This window comes from Crocodylus siamensis, chromosome 3 (assembly GCF_052110815.1).
Source record: "Crocodylus siamensis isolate JL-2025a chromosome 3, ASM5211081v1, whole genome shotgun sequence".
NCBI classification, from domain to species: Eukaryota; Metazoa; Chordata; order Crocodylia; family Crocodylidae; genus Crocodylus; species Crocodylus siamensis.
In genome coordinates, this window is record NC_143397.1 from 45486437 (window position 1) to 45508443 (window position 22007).

The 22007-nt window shown below is 39.2% G+C and overlaps 1 protein-coding gene across 1 annotated transcript in view; it reads left to right on the forward strand.

The window, feature by feature from the left end:
• ADGRV1 (adhesion G protein-coupled receptor V1) overlaps positions 1–22007 on the forward strand; it is a 479769-nt gene that overhangs the window by 156073 nt on the left and 301689 nt on the right. Inside the window, exons 45-58 of the mRNA XM_090037635.1 lie at positions 429–553; positions 3216–3382; positions 3491–3634; positions 4612–4719; positions 5153–5405; positions 6802–6924; positions 8034–8256; positions 10244–10448; positions 11524–11670; positions 13667–13922; positions 16426–16628; positions 17359–17535; positions 17971–18153; positions 19584–19763. Coding sequence (XP_089893761.1) covers positions 429–553; positions 3216–3382; positions 3491–3634; positions 4612–4719; positions 5153–5405; positions 6802–6924; positions 8034–8256; positions 10244–10448; positions 11524–11670; positions 13667–13922; positions 16426–16628; positions 17359–17535; positions 17971–18153; positions 19584–19763 — 2494 coding nt within the window. The remainder of the gene's footprint in view (positions 1–428; positions 554–3215; positions 3383–3490; positions 3635–4611; positions 4720–5152; positions 5406–6801; positions 6925–8033; positions 8257–10243; positions 10449–11523; positions 11671–13666; positions 13923–16425; positions 16629–17358; positions 17536–17970; positions 18154–19583; positions 19764–22007) is intronic.

The following is a 22007-nucleotide window of genomic DNA, read 5'->3' on the forward strand; positions in this document are numbered from 1 at the left end:
TGCTTACTCCCCCAATTTACTCCCTGCAGACCCTTCTTGCCATCCCAAACTCCCATATCCCTCTGTATACTACGCTTGCTCCCCCATCCCCACCACAGTCCCCTCTTGACCCCCTGATCCCTGCTAACAGACCCTGCTTGCCCCTCGAAGCACCCCCATCCCAACTTGGATCAAATGGCCATTTTTAACTTGATCTAACCTCCCTGATATCTAAAATCACATTCTTATAATTGGAAGCATCAGAAAACCTCAGCAAGAGGCAGTAATACCAGTTATTCCTATAAAGCAGCTGGTTGCTAGTATTTTTGTTTCATTACTGTTGTCTGTGTCACAGGGGAAGCTCTATTTTAAAACTGATGTTTGGCTTTTTTTGCACCATTTTATACATTGTAAAAAGAACTTCTTTATTTCACAATTCTTATGCTTAGAACCAACTTCCTGGTAGTTGAAGAAGCCAACACTACAGTTTACTTGAAAATATCTCGGAGTAATGGGCTCAACACATCTGTGAGTGTAGAGTGGGAGACCTTATCCAACACTGCATTTGGCATAAGTATGTTCCTTCCTGTCTTTGTTCAACATATCCTGTTGTTGTAGTGGCCTACAATGCAGAGGGATATATTTTGAAATGCAAATCCATTTTTGGACTTGATTAAATAAACTGCTGAATTTCCCAGGGAATGTAAAGATTCAATAGCTAAAATTGCTTCATTGTCTCAAGGGCCCTCCCATTGTCTATAACTTCTGTTAGAGACTGCTGAAATTACTATTGTCCTAACTTATTTTTATATGAGGACTTGTTCCTTAGTATTGGTTACTTTTGCTATGCTGTTCATTATCCAGAGTATGCTAGGCATTTTTTACATCTGCTTATAGTGACAGCCTGTGTCTGAAAGGTTTGCATTATAGAGTCTCAATATTGGCACATGCTCCACTACAGCTACTGAATTCAGTCTTATCAGGCCTCACAGTGGCTAAAGATTACTGCACGTAAAACTACATAGGGTTTAGGCCTGAGGCCAGTGGCAAATGGTCACTTAAAGACATGATGGGATGTGATCCCCCATTCCAACAGTTGGGCATCCTGCTATGCCATACATGCATAATAGGATGCACAGTTTTGTAATCTGGAATCAAATCATAATCACACCTGACTTGCTAGTGCTAGGGGAGTCCAGGATAATGACCCCAGGCTTCTCCTATACTAGCAAGCTGGAAATCAGGACAAATCAGATGATTTGTGAGCTGGATTGGGACCATATGAGTGCTCAAACTTACCCTGGTGTGTTCCTGGAGCCAGCCAGCTATCAGATGATTGTCAGCTGGATAGGAACAGCACTGTGGCTTAAACAGGCCCAGTGTGGTCTCTGCCAGCTCCTGATCAGCAAAAATAACATGAACTGTACCTACATTATGATGGGCTTTACATTAACTGTTAGCACAGAGGAAAGAAATCTAGCAGTTATTGTGGACAGTTTGCTAAAAACATCAGCTTAGTGCCCAGCAGCTGTCAAAATGCTAGGGGTTATTGGAGAAAGGAATTGCAAACAAAACTATCATCATGGCCCACCAAATCCATGGCATGTCCACACCTTGAATACCATGCCCAGTTCTGGTCCCCTCAAAGGATATAGTAGAACTGGTGAAGGTGCATATAAGGGTAATGGGGATGATTAGTGGTATAGCAAGTCTTCCACATGAGGAGAGACTGAAGAAGCTAGGCCTATTTAATTTACTAAAGAAATGCTTCAAGGGGGGCATAAGGGTTTACAAAATGCTAAATGGTAAAGATAAAGTAAATAGAGATGTATTATTTACTATCCCTTACAATACAAGAACTAGGGATCATAAAATGAAACTAGTAGGTAGTAAGTTTAAAACTAATAAAAGGAAGTTCTTTTTCATACAGCATGTAATTAAAGCTTGGAACTCATTGCCACAAAACATGGTAGCTAACAATTTAGCCAGATTTAACAAGGGATTGGACAAATTCTTGGGGAAAGGTGCATCAGTAGCTATTGAGCATGGGAGTTAGGGGCACAACCTCTGAATCAGAACTTCCTAGACCTTAAATGCTGAAAGCTGTAAATGAGAGAAGAACAGTGGGGGAAAAACCCTGTGCATACCTAGTTAATTCTCCCTCTGCCACTGTGACACGCAGGATACTGGGCAAGATGGATCTATGACCTGACTCAGTAAATGGCTGCTCTTACGTTCTTGTGATCAGGACCATGAAAGGCAACCCCAGTCTTGTCCAGATCCTGCTGATGATCAGCTGATTGTTCTCTGGTTGGTTCAAACTCCAGTGGGGTCCCAGTCCAGCTGACAATCAGTTGAGTGTCAGCAAGATTGGGAATACATCAAGACTGGAACCCTGGTGCAGTCCCTTCTAGATGACTGTCAGCTGGTTTTTGGCAGGATCAGGAGTCCATTGGGGACCAGTATGAGCCCTGGTGTGGTGTTATAGCCTCTGTTGCTCAGTGAGAATTGTCAGCTAGTAGGGACTGTACTGGGGTCATTTGGAGATCTGGTACAGTCAACCCTGCTGGATGAACAATTTAAGGTGTGATAGAAGTCAGCCACACAATTATTACATTGTTTTTGTATAATAATTTTATGACCTTTCCTGTTTCATTATGCCATTTGTTGCATTTAAGATTCAATTAACTTTTTAATTGTATCATAAGTGTAACATCTGCCTAAGAAATATTATTGCCTGCATAAGTATGTGCAAGATTGAGACCATACCTTTGTGTTATACAGTTTAATTTAGATAAGGCTATGTTTATTTGTTCAAAAGTTAATTAAGCAGATGTCTTAAGTTCTACCAATTTTTGTTTGAATGCTTCTTTACTTGGTTAAAAAAAGTCTTTTGTATTTTCTTTTTAGTTTTTCTCCTTGGTTCACTTGTATTCTAGTTTAATTCATAATAGTCTTAATAAGAATTTAGCTTGAATTACCTGTGTGACTTGTTTGTGTATTCAGAATGCAAATGACAAAAATATACATGTATTGCTCAATTCACTTAACAATCTTATTGCTTTAGCTTGTGGGTATGTTGATAATATTAAAAATACAATATGCCATCAATAGTGTTATTTCTGTTTGAAAATAGATCTGAATTTGGTTTGTAAAATTAAAAAAGATGAGAGCAGAAAAGACCCTATGAATAATTTAATAGTAAATAGTGTTTGGTGTTTTCTAATATATTGCAGAGGATGGTATCAGTGTGCTATCTGTCTTTCAAACTTTTATGGAAGAGTCAGAATCTAGCTGGTGTTTTTTTACGTCAGGAGATTCTTTATATGGTGTTCTGATGCGTAAAACCCCATCTAGTTTTTCTTCAGTTTATCAATGGCGTGGAATTTTTGTTCTAATTGAGGTAAATTCTTTTGTTTTTGTTTTTGTTTTGTTTATGTGTTAATTTTCTCTGTTTTTTATATGCAATGGAAGCAATATTACCAACTTTAATTTCTGATTCTCCTTTTAGGATTTCAGTATCTGGAATCCTCAGAGCTGTATGACGTTTCAGATTGGTGGCACCAACTATCTGGTGATTACTCATGGAGAAATGAAACGGGGATCAGCCGACAATAGTGTATATGCATTCACACCTGGAGTCAGAATCCAACTGGTAAAACGCCTGTTTTGTTTTTGTCCATTCCTGTGAGGCCATTTAGTTTTCAGCTCTAGTATAATATCATGTCCTTTCCAATGACCTTAAATGTGGCATTTTTGTGATAAGATGGTCCTGTAACAAACTTGGTTTGTAAATAAATAAAGTGAATTTAAACTGGACCAAAATTAGCTCTGTCATAAGCTAGTGATATACCATTTACTTCACAGGAGTTGCATTTGCTTTACGTCTTTATAGGCTATGTGCAGATGTTACACTTAGATTGACTTAATTTGGTGTTAGGTCAATCTAAGTGCTGAACTATACATATGTTTCACGGAGTTTAGACCGGTTAAAAATGGCCGGCCTATTCTAACTTAGTTCACCTAAGCTATGTAGACTGGGCTAACTGGTGCCTGAGCTAACTGAACATGTGTTCAAGTTTGGAGTACACCCACAGGGCTGGAAAAGTCTAGCCACTTGGCCTGGCCCCAGGGCTGCACTTTTCCAACCTCCTCCCCCTACACAAACTGAATCAGACTATTTTTAGCTCGCTGACTCCTTCAACTCCTGGACAGACAATCCCCACAGACCTGGCAAACCCTCCCAGATTTGCCAGCTCCCCTCACACTTCCCCTCCCACCTCCATGGACCCGCTAGTCATTCCAATCGTGCCTGTCTCTCTCCCCAACCTGACTGATTTCAATCCCAGTGTAGCTTTGGGCACTAGCGAACATCTACACAAGCGGGGACCCAATTTACAAACACATAGCTTAAAATAAGTTGAGTGATTTTTGGATCAGGTCCCATGAACATATACACTTGCTCACAGAGATTATTAAAGAATTACACTTGTGGGTCAGCACATGGTATTGCTTTTTTGGCATTTTAATAAAAAATAATATATTAACCACTGTTGCTATTAGGCAAATTGGCTGTTTGTCATAAATCTGAATTACTTCATAGAACTCTCTCTCTTGTTGTGCTTCCATTAGATACAGACACTGTCAGTTCCAGAAAGCAGAGATGTTAAGCATTTCACTTTGGACCAGAAAGACTATTTGGTTATTGCAAGTCAGACAACTGATTCCAAATCCATCCAGGTTGTAATGATCTCTTCTTTCCTCTGTTTATAACGTGTGCATAGTTTGTTTAGTTGTGGTTATGAGAAGTTATGAGACAGCTGCCACAGTATTAGTACACCCTATACCATTCTGCTCATGTGCCTTGATGTTGGAATGGCACTGTCATCTTTACAGGTGGGATGCAGTTCAATTTCTACGTCCCTCCAGCTTTTCACTTTGTGGCCGAAGCCACCAAAAAAAGTGTGTTATCGGTTGTGATTAGTTTTTGCTTGCCTGCTTGGAGCTGGACAGAGAATGACAACTTACTTAACTGAGCTGCCAGCTGTTCATGATTAATACATTTTAAAAAATAATTAAAATAAGACATCTATGGCATCTGGTTTCTGTTATCTTGATATAGTCTTAATTTTGTGTGCATCTAAAGAAAAAAAGTATTTATTATTTTCCATAGGTTTTCCAGTGGAATAAAACGATATTTACATTACATCATCAACTCCCACTTAATGGAGCTCTTTCAACAGCCTTGTTTTCCAGAGGGGGTATTATATACTTAGTAATTTCTCTGTCAAGTGCCAGCCAAAATACCCTTCTGTACCAATGGTCAGATAATGAGTTTAAAGAGCTTAATCAAGTGCCAGTAAATGAAATAACACACATGGAGACCTTGACTTCTGGATCTGATATCTATTTAATAGTAGCAAAAGGTATGAACATGAATTTTGCTAAGCATATGCTAGTCTGTTTGATGGAAAATATTCTGAGGCAGCCTTTTAAACAAAGTTTTACATGGAGGGGAGAGTGGACACAAACCCTCATAACATTATTATCAGGACAATCTCTGCTTTTTATTGCACAGACAGAAGTGTCACTTTTGTAATCAAGTCCATACAGAACAAATGGGCTATTGACTTGAACAGTGGGAGCTGATAAATCTTTACTACTATTTATGTGTGTTATTCCACAAATGTGACATGAGGCATACTGTTTTCTTAACTCACCTCTGTTGAAAAGGCAGATGGTTCACTTCCCAGTTAAATATCCATTTCCTTGCATTTTCCACCAGAATCATTAAATAATTAGCATTTGGTAGAAGGCAAAGTAAACATGCACCTTTATAGACTAACTAAAGTATATAGCTCACAGGCATTCTTAAACTCAAGTTCACTTCATCAGATGGGCTCATGAAAGCTTATACTCTCTGTGTATATCTTATTTAGGTCATACACACGTTCATGGCATCTGATCTACAATCATACAGCTTGCTTTAAGTCATGTGATTATAGATTGGGTCCCCATTTTTGCAGATGTTCAGGAGGACAATCTAAGTAAGTTGGTTGTGAGGGAGGGTCAGGTAGGATTGGGAAGCTAGCAGGTCTGAGGGAGGGGATCAGTGGATCTGCTTAGGGGGGTTGGTCATCCATCTGGGGGTGGGGATCAGAGGTCTAAAAATAGCCCAGTCAATGTGGGGGTGAGGAATAGGAAAAGTACATCCCTTGGGCTGGGGTGAGCAGCTGGATTTTCCTAGCCTCAGAGGTGCACTCTGCACCTATTCAGTTAGGGGTTAGCCCAATCTGTGTTGTGCATTAGGTGAACTAATTTAGATTGGACTGGCCATTTTTTTTTTTTTTTTTTTGCCCTATTTAAACTCCCCAGACAGAGCTTCAGGTATGTATATAAAGGTGTACATCTAGCTTGCCTTCTGACTGACAGCTCACTACCTCTCGTAGCATTTGGTAACCACTGTCCCAGGCCAGCTATCTCCTGTTCCAAATACAAAGAAAATACCATTTTGTGCTTCACTGGCTGCATCTACGTGAGATGCTTACTGCTTACTACTGCTCAGTAGTGTCACGTGACATGAACCATGATGTGATGCTACTGCGCAGTAGTAGTGAGCTACTGCACAGTCAGTGTCAGCAGGAAGCTGGGTGGGGACATAACTGGTTACCATGCAGTCATTTAGTAGTTGGATATGCAGGTCAGCATCTTGTGTAGATGGGGCCACTGTGTGGCAAGAGCTGGCTTTATGTCATCCATTGAATAATGTATGTTTAATTACTGGACACACAAAATGTTTGGTTTGTTGTTCTTGCTTTGCAGAATCCAGTAATTCAATTGAAATTTTAGTCTGGGAAACAGGACAATCTTTCTTCAGGCATTTTCAGTCCCTTCCATTTTATGCTATAACCAAAATCCACTCCTTCATGCCCCCTTCAGGTTTAGGTAAGTTTGTTCCAGTACTACTTGCTCTGTTATGCTGTTTTGGAAAATGCACTTAGATAATATTGTAGGTGTATGTAAAGATGAAATCATCTTTTTAACGGTAAGGATGACATCAGTCAAATCAACATGACATAAAAGTTTGGATGCATAAAGAGCCCAAAATACAAAAGCTCCCCAATAATTAGGCACTATTGTAAATTAATATCAATTCACAATAACTTTGACATTTATGCAACAGCATCAGTTGAGGCTGGGGGGTTGAAGGAGAGCATACTGGTGTGATGGAATAATGTTGGCTGCAGGTCTGGAGGAAACTAATTATGGCTATCTGTAAAAATAACAGTAATGATAATTGCACTTTCCTGACTAGACCAGGGCTCTATTTTTGTGCAAAATTTGTTTTCCACATTCAAGTAACTTAATGGGAGAAATACTGACCTCATCTACCTTCTGTGTTTAAATCCTTTGACTACAATATAATTAAATCTAGTGTATGAATTGGTATAAATGAGATCCTCATTGGTTTCTTCTCTATAAGCAGAGAGAGCTTGTTAGCCATGTTATTCTGAAGTCAGGCAGAAATTAGTAGTAGTTCTCAATCTTTTTAGATGTGAGACACTCCTTGGAAACTGCCAGCTTTTAGTTTTCACTCTCTTTTTTTTTTTTTTTTTTTTTGACTATAGAAAAATAATAGAGCAGTTGTTCTGTTGTAAAGAACTTGGGAAGAGCACAACAAGTCAGAATGTTTTTTTTAACACCACAAATTCCTATTTGAAATTTCTCGGTTTATCTTGTGAATCATATCTGTACACCTATTCTAACATTGTGGGGCACCCTGTGGAAACCTTGAAAGGATCTTGTGACTCCTTGGTTGAGAATCACTGGTCTGTAATGTACATATCTGCTCTGCCTTCTGCTTCTCTATAGCCATTCCCTCAGGAATTGAACAGTAACTGTGGAAATCAGTGAACAAAAGTACTAAGCAAGTGTTTGTTTGGCTGAGATTTGGAAAGTGAAAATGACCATGGAGTGCTTCCAAGCATCTGTGGGATTGAACGAAAAACATACACTGGTTGTTTAACCTGTCCTTTCATTTTTTTTAAATACAGTTCATGTGCTACTAGCTGGTAAGGATGCATCAGCACTGTATTCCTGGAATTTGGAAGTAAACCAATTTTCTCTAGTGCTGGAAGCCCCTTCTGCTAATCATGTCGCTTCTGCTCTGGCAAGGTCACTGAATTCCAGCAAAAGCTTAATTGCTCTGTCTGGAGATTCATATTCCCAGATTTATGAACTAACTACAGTCTCCAACCAGTCAGACTTCATACCTAGGTAAGTTTCCCATTTTATACTGTTCTATATCATTTTTGTTTTGAAGTCCTTCATTTATCTTTAATTGCTGACCAAGAAAGGGTCCAAACCTTTAAGTACCCTCTTTGTAAAGTTCTTGCATTCCACATATGGCCTGATCCAAAATTCAGTAAAGTCAAACATGATCCAAAAGTCATTGAAATGGATAGATAGATTCTTTTTGATGCTAGATGAGTTACTTTGTTTAAAAACAAAACAAAACAAACCCCCTCTTTAAATCCGGTATATACTTTGAGCATCAAAACATACGGAAGGGTTTTTTGCCATTTCAAGCAATGTATTGCCATGGCTTAACAAAATTGCATTTCTTTACAGCACTTTTAAAATGAGCACAGTGCTTTAAATTAACCCTTGTTAAATGAGGGATTACATTTTGAAGTGCTGTATTTTATACCACTTTAGCAACCTGCAGCGCTTTAAATAATTTCTATAGGCTGGTCAAATTTTTGGCTAGTGGAGAAATCCCAGAAGGCTGTGGAGCACCTCCTAGCCTAAAAAGTGCACGGAGGCTCAGAGGCACCCCCATCCCCAATACTGTACTTATGTCATTTTTAAGAGGACTGTAACTTTTTATATGCTATAAAAAGTGGTCTTCATTTATGGCGCTGTAAAATGTGTGAGAAGCACTTTTTGTATGCAGCTCGAGTTTATAAAATATTTGCTTTTGGGGGGTAGGGGGGAAACATTTCAAAGTCCAGTATTTATTTCTTGATTCAGAATCTAAATATTGGGTTTTTTATAATTGGGGTTTTTTTTTATCATTTTAATGATTTGTAAACTTAAATATATATGGATATCTAGGGGTCAGAAAAATGTGGAAAAAAACCCCAATATAACACATGCTCAGTCAGCATGCACTGCTGAAAAGCAGAGCCAGAAGGCCCCCAGGATCCCAGGTAAGGCTGCTGGGGCCAGCACAGTGCTAGCCCCAGCCTCCCCTACCACACCTGGGGGCAGCTTGCCATGTGCCAAAGCACATATGGCACAGATGTTCCCCAGGGACAAGTGGCGTCACAAGGCGCATCACCACTACTTACCCCCGGGGCACCAAACATCCATGCTTGTCTGGACATGCCATACGTATTTAACCTGGGACTGAAAAAACTCTGTGCTCTTACTTAATGCTTAGCTTAATTATAGGAACTGCCTATGCTGTTCTGTTGCACCTTATCTTTTATTTTTCCAAGATCACCTATGCCGATAATAGCAGCAATCTAATTTACAAGACCTATCAAGAAGCCTTGAAATTGACTGCTCCTAGTCAGTTTCACCAATTAAACAGTTAAACAGGACACAGGTTACAAAGTACACTGTGCAGGACTGAAAGATGCGATCTATGCATTTAAGCTATTTATGCACTTAATTGATATGCAGCTCTGTTACAGTGTAAGAAATAGGTAACAAACTGGGACTAACACTGTGTTCTGCTTTAAGCAAATTATGCAGTTACCTAGCATGTACATAAGTGGAGCACACAGTGCTACAAAATTATGTTATAAATTATTCATGTTTAGGAACTTTTTTATACTTAACTGTTTTACAGCGTTGTAAGGTAGCTTTAATCTTTTTGACAGAGTTTATAAATAAGTGTATTGACTTGCATAGTTCTCTAATATTCATTCATATATTATAGTATATTAATCATGATGCATGTTTACTTGAACAAAGTGGATCTCAGTTAAGCAGGCTTCTTTATGCTTTACACATTTGTTCTGTATATGGTCAGGGTGGTACAGGATAGGATCCGTTTTACTTTTCACATAATTTCTAGTAGGAAGAAAAAACATTAAACATCCCTACAAAAGTCATGTGCCATGTTCTTTCCTTTTCTGAAACTGAAATTGACACTTTGCTATGGCAAGGAAGGAAAGGCATAATGTTTCTCATTTTTGCCATGACAAACAACTGGCCTTAATTTATAAATATTTGATGTGTCTTTTTATGCTAGTTCAGGTGAATTGATATTTGAACCTGGAGACATGGATGCTGTGTTGGCAGTCAATATCCTTGATGATATTATCCCAGAGGAAGAAGAGTTCTTCAGTGTATGGTTGAAAAACCCTAAAGGGGGTGCAGAGATTGGTGCTAATGGTTATGTTAACATAATTATTCCATCTAATGACCATGCCCATGGAGTCATTGCATTTGCACAGGTAACAGTACTAAGTTACATCATTAGTCTTGATATAATCTGTCAAGGGCCAAATAGAAACATAAAGTATTGTAAACTGAACAGATAGGTTTGATTCTCCAGTGTCCTAAACCGAACCGGTTTAGTGGCATTTTATACCTAATAGCACAAACGTAAATAACTATGCAGGATCCAAAACAATAAAAAAAAAAAATGAGTTCCAGCATCTCAACCCTTTGTGAGATTTTGGTCCCACGCTGAGTAAGATAAGTTCCATTAAATATTAGAAAAAGATTGTGGAAAGAAAATGGTTCCCAAATATGTATTATTTCTGTAATGATTGTGGTAATCAAAGGAGTGACTAGTCACTACTATTACAGGAGGAACACTGGAGTGGTGGGAACTAGAGAAAAAGATACTTGTAGGACCTATCACAATGGGCTTATTAGGGTATGTCACAAGGCAAGGTAGCCCCATTGAAGATTCATGTGTGGGGCCTTCGTCTGAGGGTACGGCCACTTACCTTGGCCTGCCACCCTGTGGCTAGCCATCCAGGCTGGTCAAAACTGGTGTGAAGTCTACAGCAGGACCTAACCCTTTGCCCACTCCGTGTCATTGAAGTATCCATCTGGGGTCAGCTGACCCTCCAGTTCCCCCTGTATAAACCCCTAACCTGGAACTGGAAGTGTCTGGACAACAGGCCTCAACCTGGTCCTAGATCATTCTGGCTTGTGCTCTGATGCTGTACTTGATCTCCTGGCTTCTCAATCCAGCTTGCTCTCTGACTCCACTCAGTGCTTGACCATCTGGCTTATCCCTGAAATATATGCTCATTCCTCCCAGCCCTCTATCCCAAAGTGGCCCAGAATATTGTTGCCACTTCTGCCAGCAGTTCAGGGAATCTAGGCCTTCTTTTCTTCAGCTCTAATCCTCTTAAAAACACAGGAATGTAGGAAACAGTGTTATGAACCCTTTTTGGAAATTTTGTACCTACCTCCTCGGGATGACCGAGTAATTGATCTGTGTAAGAGCTCTTCGTGTGTTTTCCAGATATTCATATTGTTTTTAATGGTCCTTCTACATTTATACTTTTCCAGATTTCTTTATCTAAGCAAGTTGAAGAAATGGAACAAGACAATTTAATCACCTTGAATGTAGAACGTTTACTGGGAACATATGGCCGAGTTACAGTACAGTGGATAGCCAATGGGAGCATTAGTGATATATTTCCAGTTTCAGGAACGGTATGCAATAATATTGCTGATTAACAAAGCTAAATGTTTAAAATATTTTAGATGATATAAGTCCTAGATCTAGCTCTCTCATAGGGCCTCTTGGATGCTCTAATGTGGTAGAGTTCCCCATTTCCTCCCTCCAAGTACTTATTGACCCACCTTATGACAAACAGGCTATGTGTTCTCTGAGCTCAATGTTTCCATTTACTTAAATGATGGTAGCAGACAAATTCTGCTACTTCAAAAATAATAGTTACAGGAAATCACAGATAAATGATTATAAGGTAAACAACATTCATTCTTAGAGAAAACTGGAGTAAAATAAAAGAAGGGAAAAGGACTTGGGACAAAGGACACAGCAAGGATGTCAAATGAGCAACTTAACATTCATATTAAAATTACTAAAACATTCCCTCCTATAATAGGGCCTGCCTCTGTGATCAGCAATGGTGCCTGTTCCTCGCTCTGCCTCCCTGGGGTATTGCCTTGTTGGAAAATAAATATGAATTTGGGAGGTTAGCCTTCAAATACCAGAGTGACCTTTGAGGTCCACCCTGTTCATCTGGCCCTCTTGCTTTGGCCCAATCTTTGAACTTAGTTCCCTGAGCAGGGTGTCTTTTCTTACACTCAACCTTAGCAAACTTACTTCTTTAGGCGCTACCAGCGCTTGCTCTCTCCCTAGCATTCCCTGTTAACGGACCTTTGTCAGGGTCTCACAGGCTCCACTCCCCTGACCAACAGTCCTTCTGTGGACTCAGATTCCACCAATCAAATATGCAGCCCCATCCCCAGGCACCCACCATGATCTCCCTACTCCCCAGTAGCTGCTGCCATGCACCATGGCTCAAATAAACCTGATGTCTGTGTGAGAGACCTCCTTCTTAGGAGGACTGGGACCAGAGTGAACCTCTAGCACTAGAGGCAGAGCTACATAAGCACTGATGACTCCTTCAGTCATCTGACCCCCTTCTTCCTTGTAACAGGGCACAGGTGCTGTTAATCATCTAATGAGCTGTCTGACCTGCTGCTGCCTGCAGTTTGCAGGTGGGACACTGTTGCCCTTTAACTCTTCCACCTGTGCCTGCTGTACTTTGCAGCCTTGTGGACACTGCCTCTTATTAACAGGGGTAGGTGACCCCATTACACCTCCCTCCTTCAGAAACTCACAATAAAGTAAACGTAAAGAAGATGCCACCTAGAACTCATTATGAACCTCATGTGGTTGCTAGTATTGGAGCTCAGAGAAAGGGTATGTTGTCCTTCAAAGAGAAAGTCCTGGTCCTGTTGTTAACTTTGGTGCAGGAGGGGCCTACTGAGTATAATTGATAGACAGACAGCTATTTCAGATCAAGTGGGACAAAATTAAGTCCATGGTCATCAGAAGCTGTTGCTTCCTAGCAGTTGGAACCTGATTTCCTGCAGTTAGCACTCTTGCACAAATACTTTCTGTGCTTCAGCTCAGCTCAGCTCAGCTCAGCTCAGCTCAAGGTTGTACTGACTTTCTCAGTTTCTTGATTTTTATGAAAGCACAGCAACAAATCAGAGTCTTTGATAGAAGAAGCCTCAGTTCAGCTGCATAATTATTTTGAAATTATTGTTGTTCTGCTTCAAGTCAGGCTGCAGTTTTCAGAATGGGATGTCACTTAAATCCATTTTAAGTGCTTCTTATTTAAGGTGGCTTGACTTTTTGCAGCTATGCTGAAGTCATTGAGCAGTATGGGTGTTTATCTCCCAAAGTGACACTGCTAATTAAGATGTATTTCCTGCTCTATCAGAATCATGTGCTTTTGATTATTTTGCCACAATTATATACTTGCCTTTCTTCAAAGTGACTCATCTTTCTGTTTGCCTGGATCCCTCCTTTGGATCCCTTTCACTTATTTTTCTGTCTTAAATGGTTTCAGTTTTGCGCATTTCATGAATGCAAAGGCAGATCATGGTGAAGATGAACAGCAGTATAAAATAAAATGAAATGTCTGACCTTCCCCCCCCTTTAAACTTTTAGATTACATTTTCAGAAGGTCAAGCCCTGTCTACCATCACCTTGACGGTTCTTGCAGACAGCATCGCAGAACTTGCAGAGTCTGTTGTTATCACACTTACCCATGTCACTACTGTGGGTATTCAGGATCTGACAAGAGGAGCTATCATAGACTCGAAGAGGGCCAGGGCTGTGCTTACTATTCTACCTAATGATTCTCCTTACGGCGTAGTTGGCTGGCATGCAGAATCTCTCTTTGTTAAAGTTACAGAGCCTGAAGGTAGGTTGGTGTTATTTTCCTGGCAAGGCAAATATTTGTGGCTTTCAAAATCAGCATCTTTACAAACTGAGACAGTTATGTGGGTTTTTAGCTAGTAATACTTTATTCTACAGTTTAAAAAAATATTTTAGTTTTGACCAAAATCCCAAACTACAGTGACATCAAAAGACCGTCCAAACCTAGTAGTCTCACATGGCTACCATAATTAAAGTATACTAGTTTCTGTAGCGAGTGGATTCAAGAGAGTAACGTGGCTTGCATCACATCCAGTTGCGTTTGACTTCTCAGCCTGAATGACCAGGCACCCAATTATCCAGTTGATTGAGGGTACCCTTTAAGACAAATTCAGAGTAGGGCCCAAGCTCACATGTCTAGGAGTTATATAACAAGGCATCTTGACCACTGTGTCACTACACTGCAATCAATTAACCAACAAAAGCAATGCACCCTAGCAGGCAAGCATCCTTAGGCATACAGAACTATGTCACTTCTTTTTTAATTTTATAGACTCAAAAATCTTCAGTAATTGTTTATATAAGAACACTTCAGGTTGATTGTGCTATTAACTTGCTTTTATAGGTTTTTTTTCCTAGTTTATAGAATCTCTTTTCTAATGGCTAAAAATAGAGTTGGCCAGAAGACGTGTCTGATTGGAAGAAAAGGCTATTTTTTTTTCTTCTGTGAAAAGTGATTGTCAGAAAAAATTAATTTAAAAAAACTGAAATGAGATTTTTCACCTTGCCAGCTGCCTGCCTATACCCGTCCTTGTCAATATCACTTTCTCCATGCAAGTAGAAAGTGAAATTGATATAGCACATTATAGGCAGGCTGTCCTAGACTGATTGTCCTGGTGTCCAGGTTCCCTGATTGCCCATCAGGATGCTTACTCGCTGTGGAGGAGATGGAAGAGGTCAGAACTTTGGATCATTTTGTTTTTCTGCAGCTCAGCTGCCTTCCTGGTACCTGGGTTGTAGGGGGTGTTAGTGAGAAGCCTGAATGCTCAGAGACCAGGATGCCTAAGCCTGTCTACCAGGAAGGTTCCTGTGTATATTTATTTCCTCCTCAGAGAAAATTTAGATTTTCTGAAAAAGGAACTTCCGTTATAGTGAGAAATTTGTGGCCAGCCCTACTCTAAAGAGTAGCTGGTGTATAGTAAGCTGTAAAATAATATTAACATTTTGGAATTTAGTTTTTAAGGGACTCTTCCATATTTATTAGTTTCCTCTGTCTTCCTTGAAATATTATTATTGTCTTTATAGATCACATGCTGCAGAGATGTTTAGTCCTGCAGATTCTCTACTGGCCACAGGCTATTACTTAGATTAAGATGAATGGCTCAAACTTGCTGTCTGTCTGTGCAATGCAAAAGGCTGCCAGACAGAAAATCTTTGGAAGGGAGGTGGTATATGACATTCCTGTGCTGCCACTATGCATTTACTACTCCAGAGAAATTAATAGGAGACTCCACCTCCATTCTGCATGATTTGAATAGAGAGACAAATACTAGGCTGGGTAGGGAGCAAAAGTTTACTTGAAATGAAGTCTGAGGTGTTGCTGCAGCTTTGCTAGTATTCTTCAGAGTAAGCTGTTGTAGGACAGCAATAGGTGGCCAGCTAGGTATTCTGTAGAATCAGAATGATTATCAGTTGAAGACCTTTCCCTTACTACATATTTTCAACCAGCAGTTATTGATCCTGTGAACTTCATATTCTTTCCTCTGTGAGTATAGCCCCACCACTCAGTTTTCCTGTTCTCATCCTGGCATCCAGCTCTTAGATAGAATTCTCCCTTTCCAAGACTAGTCTCCTAGTCTTCATCATTCTCTATATCCCTTGAGCTTCAAAAGCTCTTTGCCCAGCCTCCTGTATACTAGCAGCTTCAGGCTTAAAGTCCTTTCCCACCAGGTAAAAAAAAGTCCTACATCCATGCTTTGAGCTGTCAGCCCTGTCATCTTCACTTTGTTAGTTGAGGTAAATACAGAACTTACTTGTAAGGTTTAGTATGTAAATGGTATCGTATGGCAAACTATCATTTAAAAGGCAACACTCAAAAGTTGTCTTTTTCCTATACTTTTTGTTTATGCTCTAGCCTTGTCCGGTTGTCCTGCTCTAGAACCCAAACTTCCAGTCAGTTCGTGAGCATTGGATTGGTATTTTTCTGTATCTGTATTAATAGTGTCTTCAGAGTGATTCAAATTATATGAAGCCCACTAGAATAAGTGGGCTGGCTGGGAACAAGTAGGAAGGTGTCGTTATATGCCATATATGCTCTGAAAAAATCCAGATAGTTTCTGTGGGTGTTTAACTGCTTGATTCACTAAATGGGGAGTGTCCTGGCTGGGATTTTAAAGATCAGATGTATACTCTAACATTAAATGATTTCACTGAGGGATTCAGACAACTCTAGCTCAGTGAAATGAAATAAAAAATAATCTGGAAAATAGTTACAGCAAGCATATCTTGATGGCTAACAGGCCGATAGAGATTTCCCATTTTTCTTGCAGGGACTTCAACTATTGTTACTTTACAAATTCTTCGAGAACAAGGATTTGTTGGAGACATTTCAGTGCAGTTAAGTTCAAAGCCTAATTTCTCACTCCTGCCCTCCAACCAAGCCACAAAAAATGAAGATTATATAATAGAAGAGGAAACAATAATTATGGCAGAGGGCACAACAATGGCTTATGTCAGAGTCACCATTTTGCCTGTGAGTAACTGAAGTTTTCCTGGCTAAGATGTATATGTTTTAAAAGGAAATATGGAGGTGGTTTTGGAAGAAGAAATGGGGCAAGGTTCTGAAATCTTGTTAGAGAAACATTGGCTTTTAAAATAGAACTGTGTGCACCCATTTCAGCAGAATTGGACACTGGTGACTAGTTTGTGAATGGTCCAAGTGCTGCTTTTTTTTTTTTTTTTCCCAACCCAATTCCTTTTTCTGTGGGAATGAAAAAAAATGTTTTGGTGAATTTTAAACCGTCATAGGAATGTGTTAAGATTTTCATTTGGAACTCCTTCAGAAAGGGCACAATAATTTAACTTTATATGCATTAACAGATTTGGTCTCCAGTTTTTCAGGGAAAATAATCAGTGCAAGTCTTTTCTGAGTTTTTGGATTTCTGGCCTGTTTTCCTGTATGGAAAAGAAACAAGGATGCAGCCAGCAGTATTCATTAAAATTCTTGTAGATTTTAGCTCTGGCTGACAACTTCAAGTCCTCAAAGTCACTAGAGTATTAAAAAAACAAAACAAAAAAGTTCTTTCCCTTTCAGAGGTGGTGTGATGAGGCAGAGAATTGGTTATATAATCCCAACTGCTGCAGTTTTATCTGGTACATGCCTAGTCAGCAACACAGCTACCCAGTCAGTTCCCTTCTTTCATAATATCCATTTTACAACATGAGCTTATAAAGGAGGTGACACTTTAAAAATATTTTTACAGGATAATGTTCCAGAATTACATGAAGGATTCATAATCAATATTACTGATGTGCAGTTGGTAGACTCTTCTCTCACTGGAGGGCAGCCAAGCGTGAAGAGACCTGGATTAGAAATAGCTGAGATAATGATTGAAGAAAATGATGACCCCAGAGGAATATTTAACTTCAATGTTACCAGGGTAAGACTGGATATAAAATACAGAATAGTGTGTTCTAGCAATTTTCAGGCTGCATTTTAAATTTGTAGTAAAAACATTTCAGGTAATAAGTGTAATTTGTAATGAATTAACAGGCCAAATGCTGGACAGGCTATTTCTGTATGCAGGTTTCCTACTGCAAATATACTTAATTCATTTAGGAACTAGACGCATTAAAAAACAGTGGTTTATTTTACCGTAAATCTAAATCAAATGATCACCTTAATTTTTGTGGTGTTATCTGTGTAGTAAAGATCAGAAATACTATATTGCTTAGAGGTCATATATCAAAGGATCTAAATGTACTGTTAGGGCATAGTTCCACGCTTCTGGCAATATTTAGCATCAGGCCTCTGGAGAGAATAGGAAAAAAGAAACCTTTTGCCATGGTACTCAATGTTTTTTCTGCATTTTTAGGACATAAGTGGAGCTGTTCCTGGTTATGAAGTGCCTCCACCAGAGAATGTATTGAAGCTGCCAGTGATTCGGATGGCTGGGAGGTTTGAATCAGTAGATCTCTATTGGGAAGCAGTACCTGCCACTGCTAGCCTGGAAGACTTTACTCCATCATCTGGAATCCTTACATTTTCAGAAGGACAAGTATGCTATTGCTGTAAATATAAGCCTTTCTGGGATATGCAGGCAGGGGTCTTTCTTATCTCCTTATAAAAACTGAGTAATGATTCACTAAAGACTTTCAGTTAAAACCTGCAGACACTTATATGGCTGCTTCACTTGTGGCATGTGAGAAGTCCCATTGACTTTAATGGCAGTTTAGTGTTTAAACTAAGACAAACATGGTATGTCAGCCAGGCTGTTCCTCTATTTTTACGTGCCCATCAATAGGCTGCTGAGTCAGAAATTCAGATTAACCCATAATTTGTTGTAATCAAACAGTGGCTTGCTTTGTTTCTTTATTTGTGTATGTATGTTTTTAGATTTCATGTCATATTAAGAGAGAAATGAGATATTTTGGCAGGAGAAAGGAAAAGTGGGCTTGGACATAAAAAAAAAAAAAAAAAAAAAAAAAAAAAGATATGCTTTGTGAATGAAGTTTTGGTTAGGACCAAATGCAGCACAGAGGGCATGTTGTTACTTGCTAAAGAGATATATAATGGAAGAAAAAAGCAGGAATCATCTAGACCGAACACTTATCTTTTAACATTTATAACAACAGAGATTACAAATTTGAAGAGAGTTTGGTAATTTGCAGTGCACCATTGTGTTTGTTTGTATTACTACAAAAACTTTCTTAAAGGAGCATTGTCAAATAATTTACTAATTTTAAAAAATATGTTTTTTTGATACATCACCTTGTTACTTTTGAAATGTTTAAAAAATCCTTCTAAATTTTAAAAGGGCTTTTCGGTTATTCGATAAATATTCAGCAGTGCCTTTTAGGAAGGGACAATGTAGTTCCAAATACGTTTGGTCCCAACTCTCCTGTGCCATGAAAATTCATGCTTGATGCATTTTCAGTTTCATACTGGCTTAGGAAAAGTGTATTTATGAGCTTTGCCAGGGCAACATGAAAGTGTAACTTCACCAGCCTCACTATAACTGCTTAAACTGTCCCATACCCAGAACAAAACTGCAAAGAAGAGTTTAGTTTTGTTCTGTTTTAATTTCTCTTTGCTAATAGTGATGTCACTGATTACTTGTTATAACAGCTAGCCCAACATTTTTCAGAAGAAAATATGATTGTCAAGTTTTTTTTTTTTTAATTTACACTATATTGGGATCTTTAAGATTTCATCAGCTTTCATAGGACTTGCCATAAATGAGTTTTAAATATATTCTGAACATTAGTTTCTTTTTATCTTATTTTACATGGATGAATATAGATTAATATAATTTTACATGTCTATAATAAAATGTATTACAATTTATCTAGCAATATCTTAAATTACATTATTACAATTAAAAAAATCTAAGACTCAAATCTTTGAGTTTTATTTGGAAAGTACAGTCCACTGGTGTCATAGATGCATCTTAAAATGTATTATTAATTTGTTCTTTGTCTTTTGCAGGCCACTGGAGTAATAGAAATCACAATAATAGATGACATTGTAGTTGAATTTTTAGAGACATTCAGCATCACCTTAATCCAGGTGACAGGTGGTGCCAGGCTTGGGGATGATACCACAGTGACTATATTTATTCCACCAAATGATTCTCCTGTTGGAGTATTTGGATTTGAAGAAAAAACTGTAAGTTTTATTTACGATGTAGTTCCATGCGAAAGCACAAAGACTCATGTACTTCAGTGCAGGCTTTACAAACTTTTTAGGATCCTTACTTGGATTGCTACCCTCGTCTCTATTTATTACTGTATTTACTTGAATACAAGACAAGATTTTTTCCTCCTATCAGCATGGGGTAAAAAGCCTCTCAAATTATATTTGCATATAAGAAGACCTCATTAAATACATTGTCTCTCATTAAACTGCTGCCAATAGCAGCATATGCTCAGCAGTGGAAATCAACAATGAAGCTGATTAAATGCAGCCAACACCGACTGGCCCATATTAGGCAAATGAGCTGATGGAACTTGAATTTTTTTTTTGCGGGGCCCTCCCATCGGTGCCAAAAATGCTATATTTGATCTTAGCCCGAAAGGTCGAGATACTGAATGTTTTTCTCCTTTAAAAAATGGGGCAGGTGTTCCTTGCACAAGGAACTGGCACTGCACTGGGAGATACTGGCACTGAGGGCCAAAGGCAGCCCTGATACCCTCTCCTTGTTGTTGGGTTTTTTTTTTTATTAAAATATATATCTCTGTATCTAGAGTTATATGTGTATATCCTCTATCATAAACTTTCCATCACACATCTTAAAAGCACATTAAGAAACCTGTGCTTCCTATTACAATAAATGCACCCACTCCCCTGTGCCCCAGAGCACCCCTTAGCCAAAAGAACAGCACATGTGAAAAAGATGTATGGGAGTGTCCATGAAGCACAGTCCCCCTCAGTGCCAGCTCTTTTTCAAGTCATAGCTGAACTGTAGCTTTCCTTCCCATTTTCAGTGATTCCTTTTTTCTTCACCAACCTTAAATGTCTGGCAAATATCACCAAACAGGGCTCCATACAGCTCAGCCAGAATCCCTCTGTTACCCACTCCCTTAGCCTGTTGCATATGAGTAGTGTGGCCCTGCCCTCCCTGAAGAGAAGCTGGACCTGGTTGCCCTGTTATTCATCTGCATAGACATTTTTGGAGGATCCCAGGACTCATGACAAGAACACCTGGTTCCAGTCATGTGGGGAGACTAATTAGCACATGGCTCATTTGTGAGGGTATCTGGAGTACACACATATGGAGCTGTGGGGTCACTGTGGCTTGAAATGCTGTTGACTCTACTATGGCAAAGCCCAATGAACTCATGAGCCTTTTGCCTTTGGAATAATATAACAAATTTGTACTCTAAGTAGGTGTAGATCAAGCTGGGGCATCTGAATGCCAAGACCTCCAGGCTTGGGCCTGCATGTAGAATGCCTGCCAATGGATTTGGGAGTATCTGAAGTCCCACGGTGAGAGCCTGGGTTAGTGGATGCTCACTAGCTGTAGGCCCATACATGGTGTTTAGAACAATTTGAGTTCTGCCTGCTCAATCCTTATGGTTTTTGGAACAGTTGAGTTCTGCTCAATTGTTATGTGGCTGAACACTGCACTGCATGCATGCACTGCCCCCCCTGCAAAGTTCTGCTTAAAATTGTGAAGCTTCCTGCAATTTTAAATAGGTAATGTGCATCAGCATCAATTCTAGATGAACTAAGCATATGGGTACCATGTGCAAATTACTGCAGCTCTGTTTAATTTCAAGGCCAGTGTTTTCAAGTTTTTCCTCACTTCCATGCGCTCAGGGAGAGCAGAGTCTGACAGTAAGGAGAGAGGGAAGGGACTGCAAGAGAGGGGGAAGGGGCTGCATGGGGAGAAGCAGAGAGTAAAGGGGCTACCTAACCCTCAGATTTATTTCCCCTGCTGTAGCAGTGGGAGGGGGACAAATTTAAAGCATACCTCCAATAATTAGATTATATACCTGGAAAATTATAACAAATTTATATTTTTTCCACATACAGAATTTAATTTTTGTCTTACAATTACAGTTATCTTCTATTTGAGTAAATATGGTAACTACTGTTGTCATATGAGCTGTGTGGAAGTGTTTTGTTGCTAAGAAACAGCTTACACAGGAATGACAGTTAAATTTAGAGTCTTCATGACAAAAAGCATAGTGAGATGCTAGCTAATTGTTTAATTTTGTATGAAAATATAAGCAATAAACTTTATTTTTATGAATGTAGTTTTTGTTGTTTTAAATGTTTCACAGATAGTTTAGAGTAATTTTGCCTATCTGGTCATTCAGAAAACGTATCTGGGAAGATTGGGGGGAGGGGCAATATTCCTTTCAAAGTATAGCTCATATGCTAGTGGCATCAGTTTCTCACAGTCCC